At 44.5% G+C, this 15,408-nt stretch overlaps 1 protein-coding gene across 1 annotated transcript in view; it reads right to left on the bottom strand.

Annotated features, from left to right (window-relative positions):
• man1a2 (mannosidase, alpha, class 1A, member 2) overlaps positions 1 to 15,408 on the bottom strand; it is a 118,948-nt gene that overhangs the window by 45,782 nt on the left and 57,758 nt on the right. Inside the window, exon 5 of the mRNA XM_054788071.1 lies at positions 10,201 to 10,319. Within this exon, the coding sequence (XP_054644046.1) occupies positions 10,201 to 10,319 (119 nt within the window). The remainder of the gene's footprint in view (positions 1 to 10,200; positions 10,320 to 15,408) is intronic.

The raw sequence follows: 15,408 nt of genomic DNA, 5'->3' as shown, positions 1-15,408 counted from the left end.
TAATCCATTACACACCCAACCGTGATAAGTGAATTTCCACAAAGTAGGATTCTTCACTCATAAATGGAATACTGCCGTAGTTACAGCAGAGAAAATGTTTTTTTAACATTATTAGAGCCCACTGAAACACTAGATGCCACTGACACGCAAAATTGCTTACCACTGCGGGGACAAAATGCTTGTGATTGTCCATCCATCCACCCATTTTCTTGCACTTAACTGAGACGGGGTCGCGGGGGCAGCAGCCTAAGCAGCTCTTCCCAGCTACTTCGTCCAGCTCCTCTCTGGGGATGCCAAGGTATTCTAAGGCAAGTTGAGAGGCGTACTCTCTCCAACGTGTCCTGGGTCTTCCCCGAGGCCAGTCGGACGTGCCCTGAACACCTCCCCAGGGAGGCATCCTGACCAGATGCCGAGTCACCTGGATCCTGTCAATGTGGAGGAATAGCGGTTCTACTCCGAGTTCCTCCCGGATGACAGTGCTTCTCACCTTATCTCTAAGGCAGAGCCCAGCCACCCTATGGAGAAAACTTATTTCGGTCACTTGTACTCACCATCACGTCCTTTCGGGTCACTACCCAAAGCTCATGAACATAGGTGAGAGTAGGAACGTAGATCCACTAGTAAATTGAGAGCTTTGTCTTTCGGCTCAGCTCCCTCTTCACCACAACAGATCGATGCAGAGTCCGCATCACTGCAGACGCCGCACCAATCCGTCTGTCCATCTCGTGCTCCATCCTTCCCTCACTTGATAATACCCCGAGGTACCCAAACTCACTCCCGACCAGAAGATGGTACTCCACCCTTTTCCAGGCGAGAAACATAGACTCGGACTTGGAGGTGCTGATTCTCATCCCGGCCGCTTCACACTCGGCTGTGAACCGATTTGAACAGAGCACAAAAGCCGTGGTTTCTAAGATGAAGGAAACACACCTAATGTGGAGGTGCAGCAGAGCCTTCGTCCCGACAGCCAACGCTGTAAAACAAAACAGCCCAAATGGTGCGCGCTCACAGACCGTATCGCTCACTACACTGCAAAAGACATGCAACCTTTCAATACAGTTGAAGCACCAACATTTCATGAAATGTTAGAAATGTTTGACAGACAGTAAGAATTGCCTGTGAGAACGTACGTGCACGTCACAAACTGCAATTACTGAACTGTGTTGCCGAGGCATTGAAGGACGTCAGAAACATTGCATTTCGTTCTGCCACCACAGATATGTGGGCCAGCTCAAATATGACCCCCTACATGAACAATAAACTACATAACTGCATGTGTGTGTGGTTTTTATTTCACTGTTTTTTTTCCTAACCGATACAGGGTCTATTTTTTATTCTTTTGGGTTATTATTGTGATTTTCATTTAAGTGCAATTAGTGCTAAAAGACCACACAGTCACAGTAATGTTGGCCACACAGTCACAGTCTGGAGATGCGAAGATCTGGGTTGGATTCTCCCTTGGGCATTTGTGTGTGGAGTTTGCATGTTCTCCCCGTGCGTGTGGGGGTTTTCTGGGTACTCTGGTTTCCTCCCACATTCCAAAAACATGCATGTTAGCTTCACTGGAGACTCTAAATTGTCCATAGGTATGAATGTGAGTGTTTGTCTATATGTGCCCTGCCATTGGCTGGACACCAGTCCAGGGTGTACCCCGCCTGTCACCCAAGTTAGCTGGGATAGGCTCCAGCATGCCCCCGCGACCCTGAAGAGGAGAAGCGGTATAGAAAATGGATGGATGGATGGTGCTAAAAGAGACTGAGATTCAATTTTATTTTATTGAGTTTGTTTAATTTATGTTGTTGTTTCATTCATTTCAAAGCTCTTGACATTCCACTTCCAATGTTAAATACTCCATACTCCAATCATATCCATTATCAACAATCATTTGTAGGACAATTATTGTCCAGCAAAATTTGTTATTGTGACAGGCCTACCAGTCTGGTTACGCTCCCCGCTACTGACTCACCCCGCCAACTGCTGGCGCAGCAGCCACAGTTGACCTTGAGTTAAAAGGGATTGGCATGCTGTGGTGATGCTGAGGAATGCATCCTGCCTGCCATAGTCACATGCAGCTGGGTAAACCCCCGTCCGCCCCCCCACCTTGTGTGCGGAGATACTGGTGAGGATTTTTGCGGCGGGAAGTGACAGATGGAGGCAGGAGATGGGCTGCGACGCACGACTTTGAATTAAACAGTGGAGCAAAGTAGGGCGACATTAAAGACGTTCAAAGCTTGTGAATAATGAAGCTGGTACAAAGTGTGCAAACTGTGCACAGAAGAAAATTGGAAAACAGGAAAATTGATAACACTAGAGGCTTTTTTTTATGACTATTACAAGCTTGTTCATCTTTAAGCGTCTTTGCTTGGGGCCAGCATGAGCAAATTCCACTTAATAGCCAATGACTGAACAGATGGAAGGTTTTTAAAGGATGAAATTCATCTGAAGAGGCTTTCATACGCACAGACCTCGCTGTATGTACTTTATGCTTTTCACATCGTCTACCTGAAAGAGGGCGGGGCGTTCAGAGAGGGTTTTCCTAAATGTGAAAACTCCTTCCATAGAACAAGTTTAGTAATGACAAAGTGCATGAAAGTGGAATGGAAAACCTTGCTCTCTTTGACCACATGCTCATTTATGGACAAGTACATTGCACAACACAGCAGCAACAGAACCAATGTTGTAATAGTGGTAGGGAGCAAACGGCTCAGCTTGCATTAACAGTGCTGATGAGTTGGTTGGAAGTACGGCAAGTGTGAAAGCGTTGATGTTTTGTGAAGCAGCACGTGTGGGTGAGCTGAGGCGTTCTACGTATTGAATGTACTTGCATGCCAGCTTTGCCACGTTGGTAAAAACAGCCTATTCATTTCATCCACTTCTGTCTTTGCTCTTTTTTTTATTCTCCAAATATTTCAACTTTCTTCTTGTAGATGTTCTTCTCATAATATTATGACTTTATTGCCATAACATTTTCACTTTATTCCCAAAATATTTTCAGTTTTTCCCCCCCAATGAGCGACTGGCGCTGTTCCGTGAGGAAGGCGACTCCTAACACGGCCTGTCTGAGTGTGGATTTTGCTGTTTTTATTGTGTTTTTATGAGGGAGATTGCTCATACGTTCGTCGGGAGAAATAGTGTTTCATATGGCCATAATATGGCTTTTGATCACGGCGCTATGGCACGTTAATGGACATTGTTGGCAAACGCCGACACGATCAGCAGCCGCCATCTTGGGAAAGTTCACCTACTCCCGGTACCTCCTGTTGCAGCTCCGTGGCGTACCATCAATGCCAGAGGACGCGCTTCTTCAGAATATACCCCCGGAGCTACATCACGGGTATAAACGAAAGCGAATAAGGAGGAAACGGGGCACGAGAGGAGGGATACGCAACAGGCTAAAGCAAAAGGCCAGCCGCTTGCCCTTACCGGCTGTCACCCTGACAAATGTGTGATCGCTTCGGAACAAGGCAGATGAACTTTCAGCGCTACTAAAGCCCGATCCGGATTACCAACGAACCAGTCTCTTTTGCTTTACGGAGACCTGGCTCACCGGAGAAGTGGACATGCAGTTGGATGGATACAACATCATTCGGTTTGACAGAGATGCTGTCAAAACACGGAAGTCGATCGGGGGCGGGGTTTGCATGGCGGTGAATAAATCGTGGGCTACCAACTATAGAGTGAGGGAGACGGAGTGCTGCAAACATTATGAACTGATGACTGTATCTTTCAGGCCACACTACCTGCCTGGGGAATTCTCACAAATAACAATTATGTTAGTATACGTCCCTGGCCCAGATTTCAATCTCGCTGCAGAGCGCATAGTTGAGCGGTTTAACAATGCTGTCACTCAAACAGTGTTTATACTGGGAGATTTTAACAGGTGTGATATCTCCACCCATCTCCCCAGTGTCGAACAATACGTGACCACAGCCACAAGGGGACAGAATACACTGGACCTGTGTTTTGGGAATGTCCCAGGGGCATACGTCTCAAAGCCACGCCCACCACTCGGACTATCAGACCACAATGTGATCTTATTGTTACCAAAATATAGATCCCGGTTAAAAACAGAGGGGATTGTCACAAAAACCATCAGGGTCTGGAATGAGGACGCATTTGAAACCTTAAAGGGCTGCTTTGACGGACTGGGATTTATTTTTTAATGACTGTGGTGATAATTTTAATACGCTTTCTGAAGTCCTCACCTCCTACATCATGTTCTGCGAAGACAATGTTACCCTTCTTAAACAGGTAACCATCTACCCAAATAACAGGTGGGTTACTAAGGACATGAAAAACTGTCTAAGGGAGAAGAAAAGAGCATTTCTCCAGGGTGACAAAAACAGGGTGAGAGAGTTACAGAAGCAATTCAGGAGGCAGGCTGCACAAGCTAAAAAGAAATACAAGGATAGTGTGGAGAGAAAATTAACATCAGGAAATGCACGTGAGGCATGGCAGGGCCTGAATACCATGATGGGCAGATCAACAAAACCTGAAAAGGCTGACTGTCCGGACCCAGCCTCCTTAGCAGAACAGCTCAACGTCCTCTTCACTCGGTTCAACAACAACAGCACAACATCTGCCTGGACTCCTGAGACCCACAGTCCCCACTCCCTCACCATTGATGAACAGCTGGTGACCACCATCCTGGCCAGAGTGAAGCCCAACAAAGCAGCGGTCCCTGATGAACTCCGAGGCAGGGTGCTCAAAGAGTGCTCCACTCAGCTGGGTGGAGTGGTCACCAGGCTCTTCCAGCTCTTACTGGATTCTAGCACAGTCCCCAGATCGTGGAAGGAATCAACAATCACCCCCCTTCCAAACAAGGCGAGACCAAAGGGCTTGCAGGACTACAGGCCAATAGCCCTGACTTCTGTCCTTTGTAAGTGCATGGAGAGGGTCGTAGCTGACCAGCTGAGATCTGAATTGTTCAACAAATTGGACCCTCTCCAGGGCGCTTACAAAGTTAAGCGTGGCACAGAGGAGACAAGCCTCATGCTTTTAGATCAGGTCACCAAGCAGGAGGATTCCACACCCCCCCACACAAGGATTTTATTCATGGATTTTTCCTCAGCTTTTAATACTGTAAATAACAACACACTGCTACAACATCTGTCATCACTCCAGGTTCATACAATGCTCATTTTATGGATCAAGGAATTCTTATGTGATAGGCCACAGCATGTGTTTTTAAATGGTTTTAGGTCCAGCCAAATTGTCTTAAAGACTGGCCTTTCCCAGGGCTGTGTGCTGTCACCTATTCTTTTTTCAGTGTACACAAACAACATCTCATGCGCTGTTGAAGGACTGTCGTTAATCAAGTATGCTGATGACCTGGCTCTGGTGGCACACGTCACGGACATGGAGGCTCTGACACAGTACCAGAAGCAGGTCCACACTCTGGTCTGTGGCTTTGCTCAAAGCTCATTGGAACTTAACGTTTCTAAAACAAAGGAGTTGTGCTGTGGAGCCACAGGGAAAGGCACTGCAAGCCTCTTTCAACCTCTCGTTATTCATGGCCAGCAGGTGGAGCAGGTTGACTGTTTTAAATACCTGGGGATGGACATAGACAAGAACCTGTCTTTTGGACACCAGACAGACTCTGCTTTCAAGAAGGCACAACAACGCCTCCACCTCCTAAGAAAACTGAGATCTTTTAATGTTAGCAAAGATATTTTAACTCTTGTGTACACTTCACTCATAGAATCCATCCTCACATATAGTAATATCTCTTCCTGGTACAATTTTCTCACACTCAAACATAAAACAAAACTCTCAAGAATCATAAACCAGGCCAGTAAAATCACTCAAACACCTCAAACTCCCCTCTGTGAATTGTATAGGCGATCAGTGCTGAAAAAAGCCACTCATCACTGAGGATGCCACACACCCCCTGCACCACTCCTTCACTCTGCTGCCGTCAGGCGGACAATACAGAACCCCACTGGCCCGCAAAAACACCTAAAAGAAATCCTTCATTCCAGTTGCAGTAACTATCTTAACCAGCACCCGGTAGCACTGTTGTTCTTGTATTGTAGTATGTTTTTGTTGTGTGTTTTATATTGTACTTCATTGTGAGTGAATTTTTATATGCCGTGTTGGAAGACAAATTTCTGTTCTATAGAACAGACAATACAGTTCTATTCTCTTCTATTCCATTCTATTCTAATTTTGCAAAACTTACAACTTTATTTTGCTTTGTTTCTCATAATGTTACAACTTTTTTTTTTAAATGTACAAAAATGATATTTTATTTTTTTCCTTGTAAAATTGTGGCTTATTTATCATTAGAATATGACTTTTATCTTTTCATATTTTGACTTTATTCTCCTAAAATGACAGCTGTTTTTTTCCTCATTTCTTGTTTTTTTTTTTTTTAAATTAAGCACAACAAATGTGTTTAAAACTACAAATGAACTTTTTCTGTCACTTCCTTTTTTTATGTCCCAAAGTAAAGAAAGACATTTATTTCGAGTTTGTAACATTTGTATAACCGTGGCGACGTTATTAACGAATAAAGTTGAAAATGGGCTATTTGATTAGGAACGCCTTTTTCAGCCCAGACTGTGTGAAGAACCCCTCCACATGTAACATTGGTAACATTTTGTGTAACCAAGGCAACATAATTGACGACCACAGTTGAGAATGAAGGACTTTGTATTGTGTTTGTAGAAAAGGCATCCTGACTGCAGCATTCATTCGTTGCCTCATGCATGTAAGAGCACTGAACTAAACCCCGCAGCACACCTTCCTCTATCTTGGCTGGCTGACGTGAGCTCCCCAGGATTCTGCCTCCCTCCACCCATCAACATGTAGCATCTGGTGAAGCACAACCTCATTCTGCTGCCATTCTTAGAGAATTCTTAGACATTTTACAAAGCTCAAGTTACAGTCAAACTTGTCTATAGCGGCCACTAGAGGGAGTCTGCAAAAGTGGCCGCTATAGACAGGTTGGCATCCAGTTTGAATGTTGACCAGTAGAGGAAAAAAAAGAAAAGGGGGGGATAATAATGTTGACCAGTAGAGGGCACTGTGTGACTGCAGATAAAAGTTGTACAGCACTACCTGGCTTGTTATTATCCACCACCCACAGAACAAAGCTGTGCTAGTTTACGCTTGTTTTTAATATTTTACTTTTTATACGGCAGAGTGTCAATACAGCTTTAGTTCATCAGGAAGTGACGGGAAGTGACGGTGGGCGTCCCGAGCAGGAGAGCTAGGCTCAGTGCTAGCTGTGAGTTTATAGAGAGTTGGGAAGTGTGTTTATGTTGGCGTGGATGTAAAGTCCTGCAGTGTTCTCCGCTGTTAATAAAGCCATTAAAGTGCATCGGCGACATGAGTCTCTCCTTCCCCACAACAAGCGGCATTACAGTATTGACCAGTGCACACCAGGAAATAAACGGTGTCATTTCTTACAGGCATTGGCTGGACAGCTATGGAGTGGGGCTTGTTTAACCTTTGCCTTGTGGGCAAGCAGGAAGGAAAGACGATGCTGAGAGATGTGTGTGTGTTCTGAGCTGCTGTCTGGTGGCCGCGTTAAATAAATAAAGTTGGCAGAAGCAACAGGAGAAGTTTCCTTCTTTGCTTCGGAGCTGAATAACACTGACAAGTTAACAGACTAGTAGTGAACGGAAAAGAAGACGGCTTTGTTTGTGTCGAATACAGAAGATGAGGACTTTGATGGATTTGTGGATGACGATTGATGAAAAATAACGTGAGTACATTCTAAAATACTTCAATTAAGTACAACCCAACTCAGTTTTGCTCCCGCTGCCGCATGCATGCTAGCGTATGTTTTTTTTTATTGTAGCGTCGCTGGGAGCACGTCCTGTTCCCAGCCTACTTTGCGGTAATGTTTTGGTGCAAATGCTCTTAAAGTTACATGTTTGACCAGGAAATAGCAAGCTCAAAAGAAGACGGCTTTTTTATGTGGAACAACTGACAGTTTGTGTGGATCTTGTGAATGATTGTGACTGAGCTAGGACTCAGTAATTAAAGTCTACACACGACGGCTTCATTGATTGAAAAACAAAACGTTTTTGTGCATGAAGCTTCTACTTGAGTTGGTAATTTGGCCGCTATATGCAGTCAGATATTGACCAAGGGAGACAAAATGGGTGGCTGCTGGCCGCGTTAGACAGGTGACTGCTATACACAGGGTCTATAACATGCAAATTTGCCGCGGGGGATTTTTCAGTGGCCGCTATAGGCACGTGGCCGTTCTATAAAGGTGGCTGCTAAGACAGGTTTGACTGTACTTTTGTTTGTCAGAGAATTCTTGCCAAATCACTCCCAGCGTGGGTCCCAGAAAACATCACATGAACTTCCTCCACCTTTCTCACTCGACTATGCTTTGGAACGTGTATGCGACATTCCACTTCCTGTGCCAGCATCATTCCGTAAGCGCTGACCTCCATCTCTTCCCAGACCGACCAGGTCTACCTGCCACCTGCCTGTGATTGACTCGGCAGGGAACTAACAAGACTGGAGCAGGCAGGAAGTCCAACGGGAACACAAAACACCAAAGAAGACACGCAAGGCTGCACGGGAGACCCTGACGGACAGAAGAAGGATTCAGATGAGGAGTACAGACAGCTTGAATGTCAAAAAGCAAGATGAAAGAAACAGAAGACACGGGGGACGTAGATGTAGAAAGACGAGGACAGCTGGGTGCACGTTGGAAACAAGACAACTACAACTGGACAAACACAATTCTAGTCATCATACATCTTGGAAGAAAAGTCCAAATATCTCTTTTAAAAGTTGTCATGCTGTATGTTGGTTGTCTACGTGTCAAGTCACATCTTTACAAGAATAAAGCAACAATAATGAAACAAAAGCCTCACTCTTGCTTTCTTTATGTACAAATGTCAACATCCTCTGATTTCAGCCTCTCAAATGTGAACGTTATTGAATGAAAGCACACATGCTGGACACCTGCTGGACACCTGCTGGACACTTGGTATGCAGCTGGCATGCAGCTGGCATGTCTGTCTATCTATCTATAGTCCGTCTATCTATCTATCTATCTATCCATCTATCTATCTATCTATCTATCTATCCATCTATCTATCCATCTATAGTCTTCTATCTATCTATCTATCTATCTATCTATCTATCTATCTATCTATCTATCTATCTATCTATCTATCTATCTATCTATGTCCAGTCTATCTATCTATGTCTAGTCTATCTATAGTCTATCTATCTATCTATCTATCTATCTATCTATCTATGTCCAGTCTATCTATCTATGTCTAGTCTATCTATAGTCTATCTATGTCCAGTCTATCTACAGTATGTAACCAATGAGTCCGTGAGCTGAAACAAGCAGGATGAGATGAGTGGACTAAGAATGTGATGATGAGTGGATTTTGTGTACGTTTGTGCTGTGACGTATTTGACAGACGTTTAGTCTTCCCATGATTTTAACGAGCATTCAAGCGGCCACCTGGCGTTTGTGTGCTTATTTGCTGTCAGTTCAAACCTTCTACTTCCACAAAAAGAGGCGGAAATTTAAAGTGTGTTTTTAAAAAAATCTCATTCATCGATTAATCGAAAACATAATCGACCAATTCATCGGTTATTAACATAGTTGTTAGTTGCAGCTCTATATTTATTACAAGCCTTACTTTTCGAAGAAAAAACACTTGCATTCTAATGATGACAACAAGGACATTTTGGATGAGAATAAAAGATACTTTATGTGAACAAAATCACATTTTTTCTATTCATGTCAAACTTGTAATATTAGTAGAAAAAAAGGCCTAATTTTACAACAATAAAGTAATTATTTTTTTAATTTTATGGTTTTTTTTTTCCTTCCACGTTGTCTCTTGGTTACAATAACCCAACTATGAATAATTTTGCACCTTTATATGAACTGTAAGGGGGGGGAACCTATCACATCAATTATTTTCCCCTCACACACACACACACACACACACACACACACACACACACACACACACTTGTTCTTGTTGATTTGAATGCCTGCTACAACTGAAGGCACCTTTGTTGCTAAACTCTTCAATATGAGTGTATTTGTTAGCATCATTATGTTTGTCCAAACAAATACAACAGGCCTTCAAATGGATCAATAAAGTGAAGAAACAAGGATGGTCTCATCATCTTTTCCATGACCGTATATACTGTATAACCCCCCATGACAGAAGCAGTGACCTAAGTGACTTAGATACGCACCACGCTGAAGTCCAGATTCTGTTCGATCCACTCCTGTCCGTCCTTGAACTCCTCGTGCAGGCCCATGATGTACAGGGTGTCCAAGGCGTCCACAATGGTCGCTCCGAGCTGGGAATTGCCTGCGCAAGACAGACAGGGGAGGTGGAAATTAGATTTGGTCGTTGACCGCTTGCACACTTTCTCACCAATTAGCCTCACGTAAGCAAGCTTGCGCCTCGGAGAAACACTGATAACGAGGTTCCCCCGCACTCACTTGTGGCCGTTGCCCAGACCTTTCAAAGAAATGTGATCCCAACAAAGGCTGGCTCACTGAAGCTGATGTTAACACTTGTTGTCATGAATCAAACGTAGCAAACAAGCAAAGGGCCTTCATCAGCCTTCATCATTTCATTCTAGCCATTAGAGCAGGGGATCCCAAGTGCGGCCCGGGGGCCATTTGGGGTCCACAGCTGTTTTTTAATGAAGATAAAAAGGCAAGAAACCTAAAAGGAAAAACTAAAAGCAAAAATGAAAAACTCAGTAGTAATTTTAGTAGGTGCGGTAATGCGCCTCAAAGCTGGTTGCCACTCGACTCCTGCCACCCGCAAGAAGAAGAAAAGGCAACACCACCATGCAGACGTGTCCACGGTGAACCGTGGTGAAGTTACTTTCACGTTGGACGTTGGATATCGGGCTCCGTAGTGACAGCGGTAGTTCCCCCTCGCTGTGCCCACACTGCGGCGTCATAGTGTACGCAGTGGCGGAGCTACGTGGTGGCCAATGGTGGCCATCTGGACATTTCAGGCATCAACGTATTGCCACCCCTATGTGAGTGTTGGTCTCACCTTGGCCACCCCAATGAAACACTTCTGGCTCCGCCACTGCTCGCACGGGAAGTGCTGCTCTAACCGCTCATGCTTTACACTAGGGACCGTCAATAAATTTGAGTTTGTTAACAAAATGTCATATTCTAAATCACACCACAAACTGATCTTTAACCATGTCACATGATCCTGTAGTCCTATCCTAAAAGTATTTTTGCAAGTCCATTTGATCTTTTATTGGATCTTTTATTGGATTAGGGATGTCACTCAAAGGTTTTTTTACAAAAGCCAAACAATATTATTGGTCATGCTGCGCAATAAATAAGTACATTCAGCAATACTTTGGTTGCATTATTTTTAATGCTTTGAAGAGCTATTTTCATAAACATATTCAATTCCAAAAATTCATGTTTGTATCAAAAGCTTATCATCTAAAAGAAAAAAAAGGATCTGTACAGATCGGATCGCCATGACGGAGTGGGGAAGAAGGACAAAGAAGCCCCAAACTTACCACTTCCACACGGAATGAGAGAAGCTTTTTTATCCATTCTATCTCAGCCATGGCATGTGGGCCGGGCTCTGCTGGGTCATTCTCCAGTCTCCATTCAGTGTGAAATGTAATGTACCGTATATTCCGGTGTATAAGTTGCTACTTTTCCTTAAACTTTGAACCCTATGGCTTATACATCGATGCGGCTAATTTATGGCTAAATTCTAATCTCCTATATTTCAGAATTACTACTGATTGCTTAAATACTGCGCCGCTTGCGAGTCAGTGAGGTAGAGGTAGCCGTTTCTTTGGCAGAAGCTAATCATGCGCTATCAGTGCACTCACAACAAGCTGGTCAACCTGTTGGTTGCCAGTGGAGGTCAGTATATAAACCAGTATAAGAACTTAAGTCTGACTCACGGTGTCATCTGTTAAAGACACTTTTAAAGACACTAATAGCACTAAATTCAGCACAAATGAACTTCATACTCCACAGGTGTATGTACAAATACCCAAACATGTCCCAACGTCACCTTAAAATAAAGAAAAAGCCAACATTTGAAAGGTTTCTCATAATGCATTGCATCTGAGCGAAGCATTCATTGGGCCGCTGCAATGACCTGCAATCACCTTCACGCCATCACAGATTCCCTGTCTTTTGGTCCTCTGGCTTCCTCTGGTGGACAGAAGCAGCATTGCACCCATTTTCTACCTGTGTGCGTTCTCTGCTCTCCTCCAATGAAATGGTTTTCTTAACATAAATGTATTATGGGGACTCTTTCAAATGTTGGGTTTTTTTCCTATAAAACTCATACTGATACATGTTTGTATATTTCTGAGATATAACGTTTGATTGGTAAGTTGCTGTGTGATGAGTTTAATATGGTTTGTAAGATGAAATCGTGATTCACACTGTTATATTGAGTAATGACTCCTGCCTGTCGTGAGTTTGGTCGTAGCTCGTGATTGGCTGTTGTCAAAGAGCTGCCTGGTCCTCACGGACTCGTGCGTGCCACAATATGCCACTTTATGACATGGACACGTGCGGCTTATGTAAGAACAAATCTCTACATTTAGTGGGTGCGGCTTATACTGTACACCGGCAATGTGGGTAATCTAACGTCATGTCTCATAACATTACTGATGCCTAGTGACCACAGTCCTACATAGAACTTGTCTTTCTATATTTTTGGACTAATAATAGGCCACAGTCAACTGGAAAGAGCCATCACTCTGATTAGTTACCAGTTGAAAAAGTGTATGGCATATAGTGAGGGATTACTGCATATATTTTTAAAATGTCAATCACCCCTCGGGGTACTTGTACCCCCATTTGAGAAGCAATGATGTCTAGGACTTCAGTGGGACAGCGATGACCAACAATGTGAGCAGCCATAGCCAAGCAAAGCACTCACAGAGTGCGGGTAGGAACAACAGGGTGAACAGCAAATATGAAGTCAATTCAGCAGCAGCGTTCCTCATCGTGTCATATCAGTGGAATTCCTGAGCACCACTGAAAGCTTCTCGCTGCTCGCCACTCAAAATATCAGCATCTGCCTTCATGCAGGGCCTGCAGTGTTATCATCAATACAGACAGCAACCTCTAAATCACTCAAAAAATACACAGACAAAAATTGACAGATTGGCCCAACGGTTGGAGGAGCAGATTCCCTCTGCCGACCGGACCGGACGACCCGTCTATCACTTTCATCACTTGCAGTTATGCTCCAGGCCATCGAGGCAACCATGGAGGCAAAGAGAGCGGATGGCTTGACTTCCACAGACGGAGAAGGTCCCTTTGAAAAATGCCACCTACTGCAACGCTTGCATTGTGACAAGCTGCAGTCCATCCACAAAGCTCTCCCGTGCCTGTTTTCTATTTCTACTGAGCAGGTCAGGCAGTGACAAGCTGTCCCTGGACACATGCGTCCAAGAAATGGACCCCAGCTGAGGGTGGAAGAAGAAGGGCAGGCCAAAAAGCAGCTGGCAGCGAGGGAGGGGGGCGGCAGTGTTGACAAAGCTGTGGGAGGTCGCACAGGCGGCATGTGATTGCAGCCTTACGACCCGCTCAGGATGAGAATTTAGCAGTCATTCATGGAAGCTTTACGGAAACATTAGACGAGGATGCAGCTTTGCCGCTTGTAAAGCATATTTTGTAAAGCAACACGTGGCGATGTGCCAACAACTTCCATCTATTCCATCTCAGCGTGGTCATATCGGTATTGTTAGGATCAACTTCACTCTCTGCTCTTTTTTCTCCCGTTTTTTGCTGTTCCAAATATTTCAGCTTTCGTCTTAAATAATCGTCGTACATTTTCTTTTGGTAATATTATCCCACCATATTAGAACTTTTTCCCCAACCTAATTTACCAAAAATGTCACCTTTTTTTGTTTTGGTTCTCATCTTACAATTTATAAAAAAAATAAAAAAAATCTTTAATATTTCAACTCTATGCTACCAAAAGGAAATTACTTTTCCTTGTCCAGAACATATGGCCGCAAGTCCGATGATACGACCACAAAGTCCATCATGGAAGTGCGGCGCAGGGTGTCCTGGTGCCAAGTGCACGTGGACACAGTTATGCTTGAACATGGTGTTTACTAGCAACAATCCGTGACGAGCACACAAGTCCAATAACAAAGCACCGCTCGGGTTCAGATCGGGGTGGGGGGCCATTCCTCCTAATCACGCCTCTCCAGGTCTCACTGTCGCTGCCAACGTGAGCGTTGAAGTCCCCCAGCAGAACATGGGAATCCCCCTGAGGGAGCACTCTCCAGTACCCCCTCTAGAGACTCCAAAAAGGGTGGTATTCTGAACTGCTGTTTGTCACACAAGCACAAACAATCGTCAGGACCCGTCCACCCACCAGAAGGCAAAGGGAAACTACCCTCTCGTTCACCGGGTTAAACTCCAACATACAGGCCACAAGCCAGGGTGCAACAAGAGTCGCCACCCCTGCCCGTCGCCTCTCACTGCTAGCAAATGCCAGAGTGGAACGAAGTCCAGCCCCTCTCGAGAGGACCGCTTCCAGCGCCTTGCTGTGCGTCAAGGTGAGTCCGACTACAAACTTTAGTTTTCTTGCTAAATTATATTGTTAAAATGTGCTGCAGGCCAATAAAAGAAAATATATATAAAATATAAACTAGAAATACTTTCTGTCATAACAAACAGTATGTTCATTGTTTTTACTCCTGTTGGACACCAATGGCCTGTTATCAAGGCACTACGCCAGAGCAGAGATGATGATCTTCCCCTTGTCTCTTCTGTGCGTGTGGCTGAGCGCAGGTTTACCCAACGTTATCGTTCATCCCACAATGTGGCCGTTGTGTTTGTGGCCGCATGTGTGCAGCGTTCCAGTGCATGCCAAGATCAACCCTGACAGGTGGGCTCGGAGATGTGAAACACCGCTTATCTTGGAAAAAACGCCGTAGACAACAAACCTTCTCTGCCTTCGCAACAATCCACTTGCCTCAATTGGCGCCTTAACGGAAGACTTCCATTTTCACCCCCCCCCCGTTCCATTATCTGCCATCTTTCAAAGAGCCACGCTCCCTCGCTGGGTCACTGTGCCCCTTTCAAGCTTCGTCTGTCACACACGCCAAACAAAGTCAATACTCAGCCTCGTCTCTCACACAGCGTTTTGTAAATCGCAGCCAACTCGGAGATGATGAGGTGTTTTGTCTGCGTATGATGCATCAATCGCTTTTAGTTTTGGATTTGGACCAGGAAAATGGAGGGACAAAATGAGGTTACTGGGACTACAGACAGGAAATTGCAAAAAATTGTCCAAAAAAAAAAAGGCGCTTTGATCACTTTGCTTTGTTTATGAAGAAAACTAGAGCATGTGGAGGAGTGGAGTGTGGGACAGTAAAGACAATTCAAATAATGATGCAGGAACTTAGTACTTTTCTGCA

This window comes from Dunckerocampus dactyliophorus, chromosome 9 (assembly GCF_027744805.1).
Source record: "Dunckerocampus dactyliophorus isolate RoL2022-P2 chromosome 9, RoL_Ddac_1.1, whole genome shotgun sequence".
NCBI lineage: Eukaryota > Metazoa > Chordata > Actinopteri > Syngnathiformes > Syngnathidae > Dunckerocampus > Dunckerocampus dactyliophorus.
This window is presented reverse-complemented; position numbering and strand designations above follow the sequence as displayed.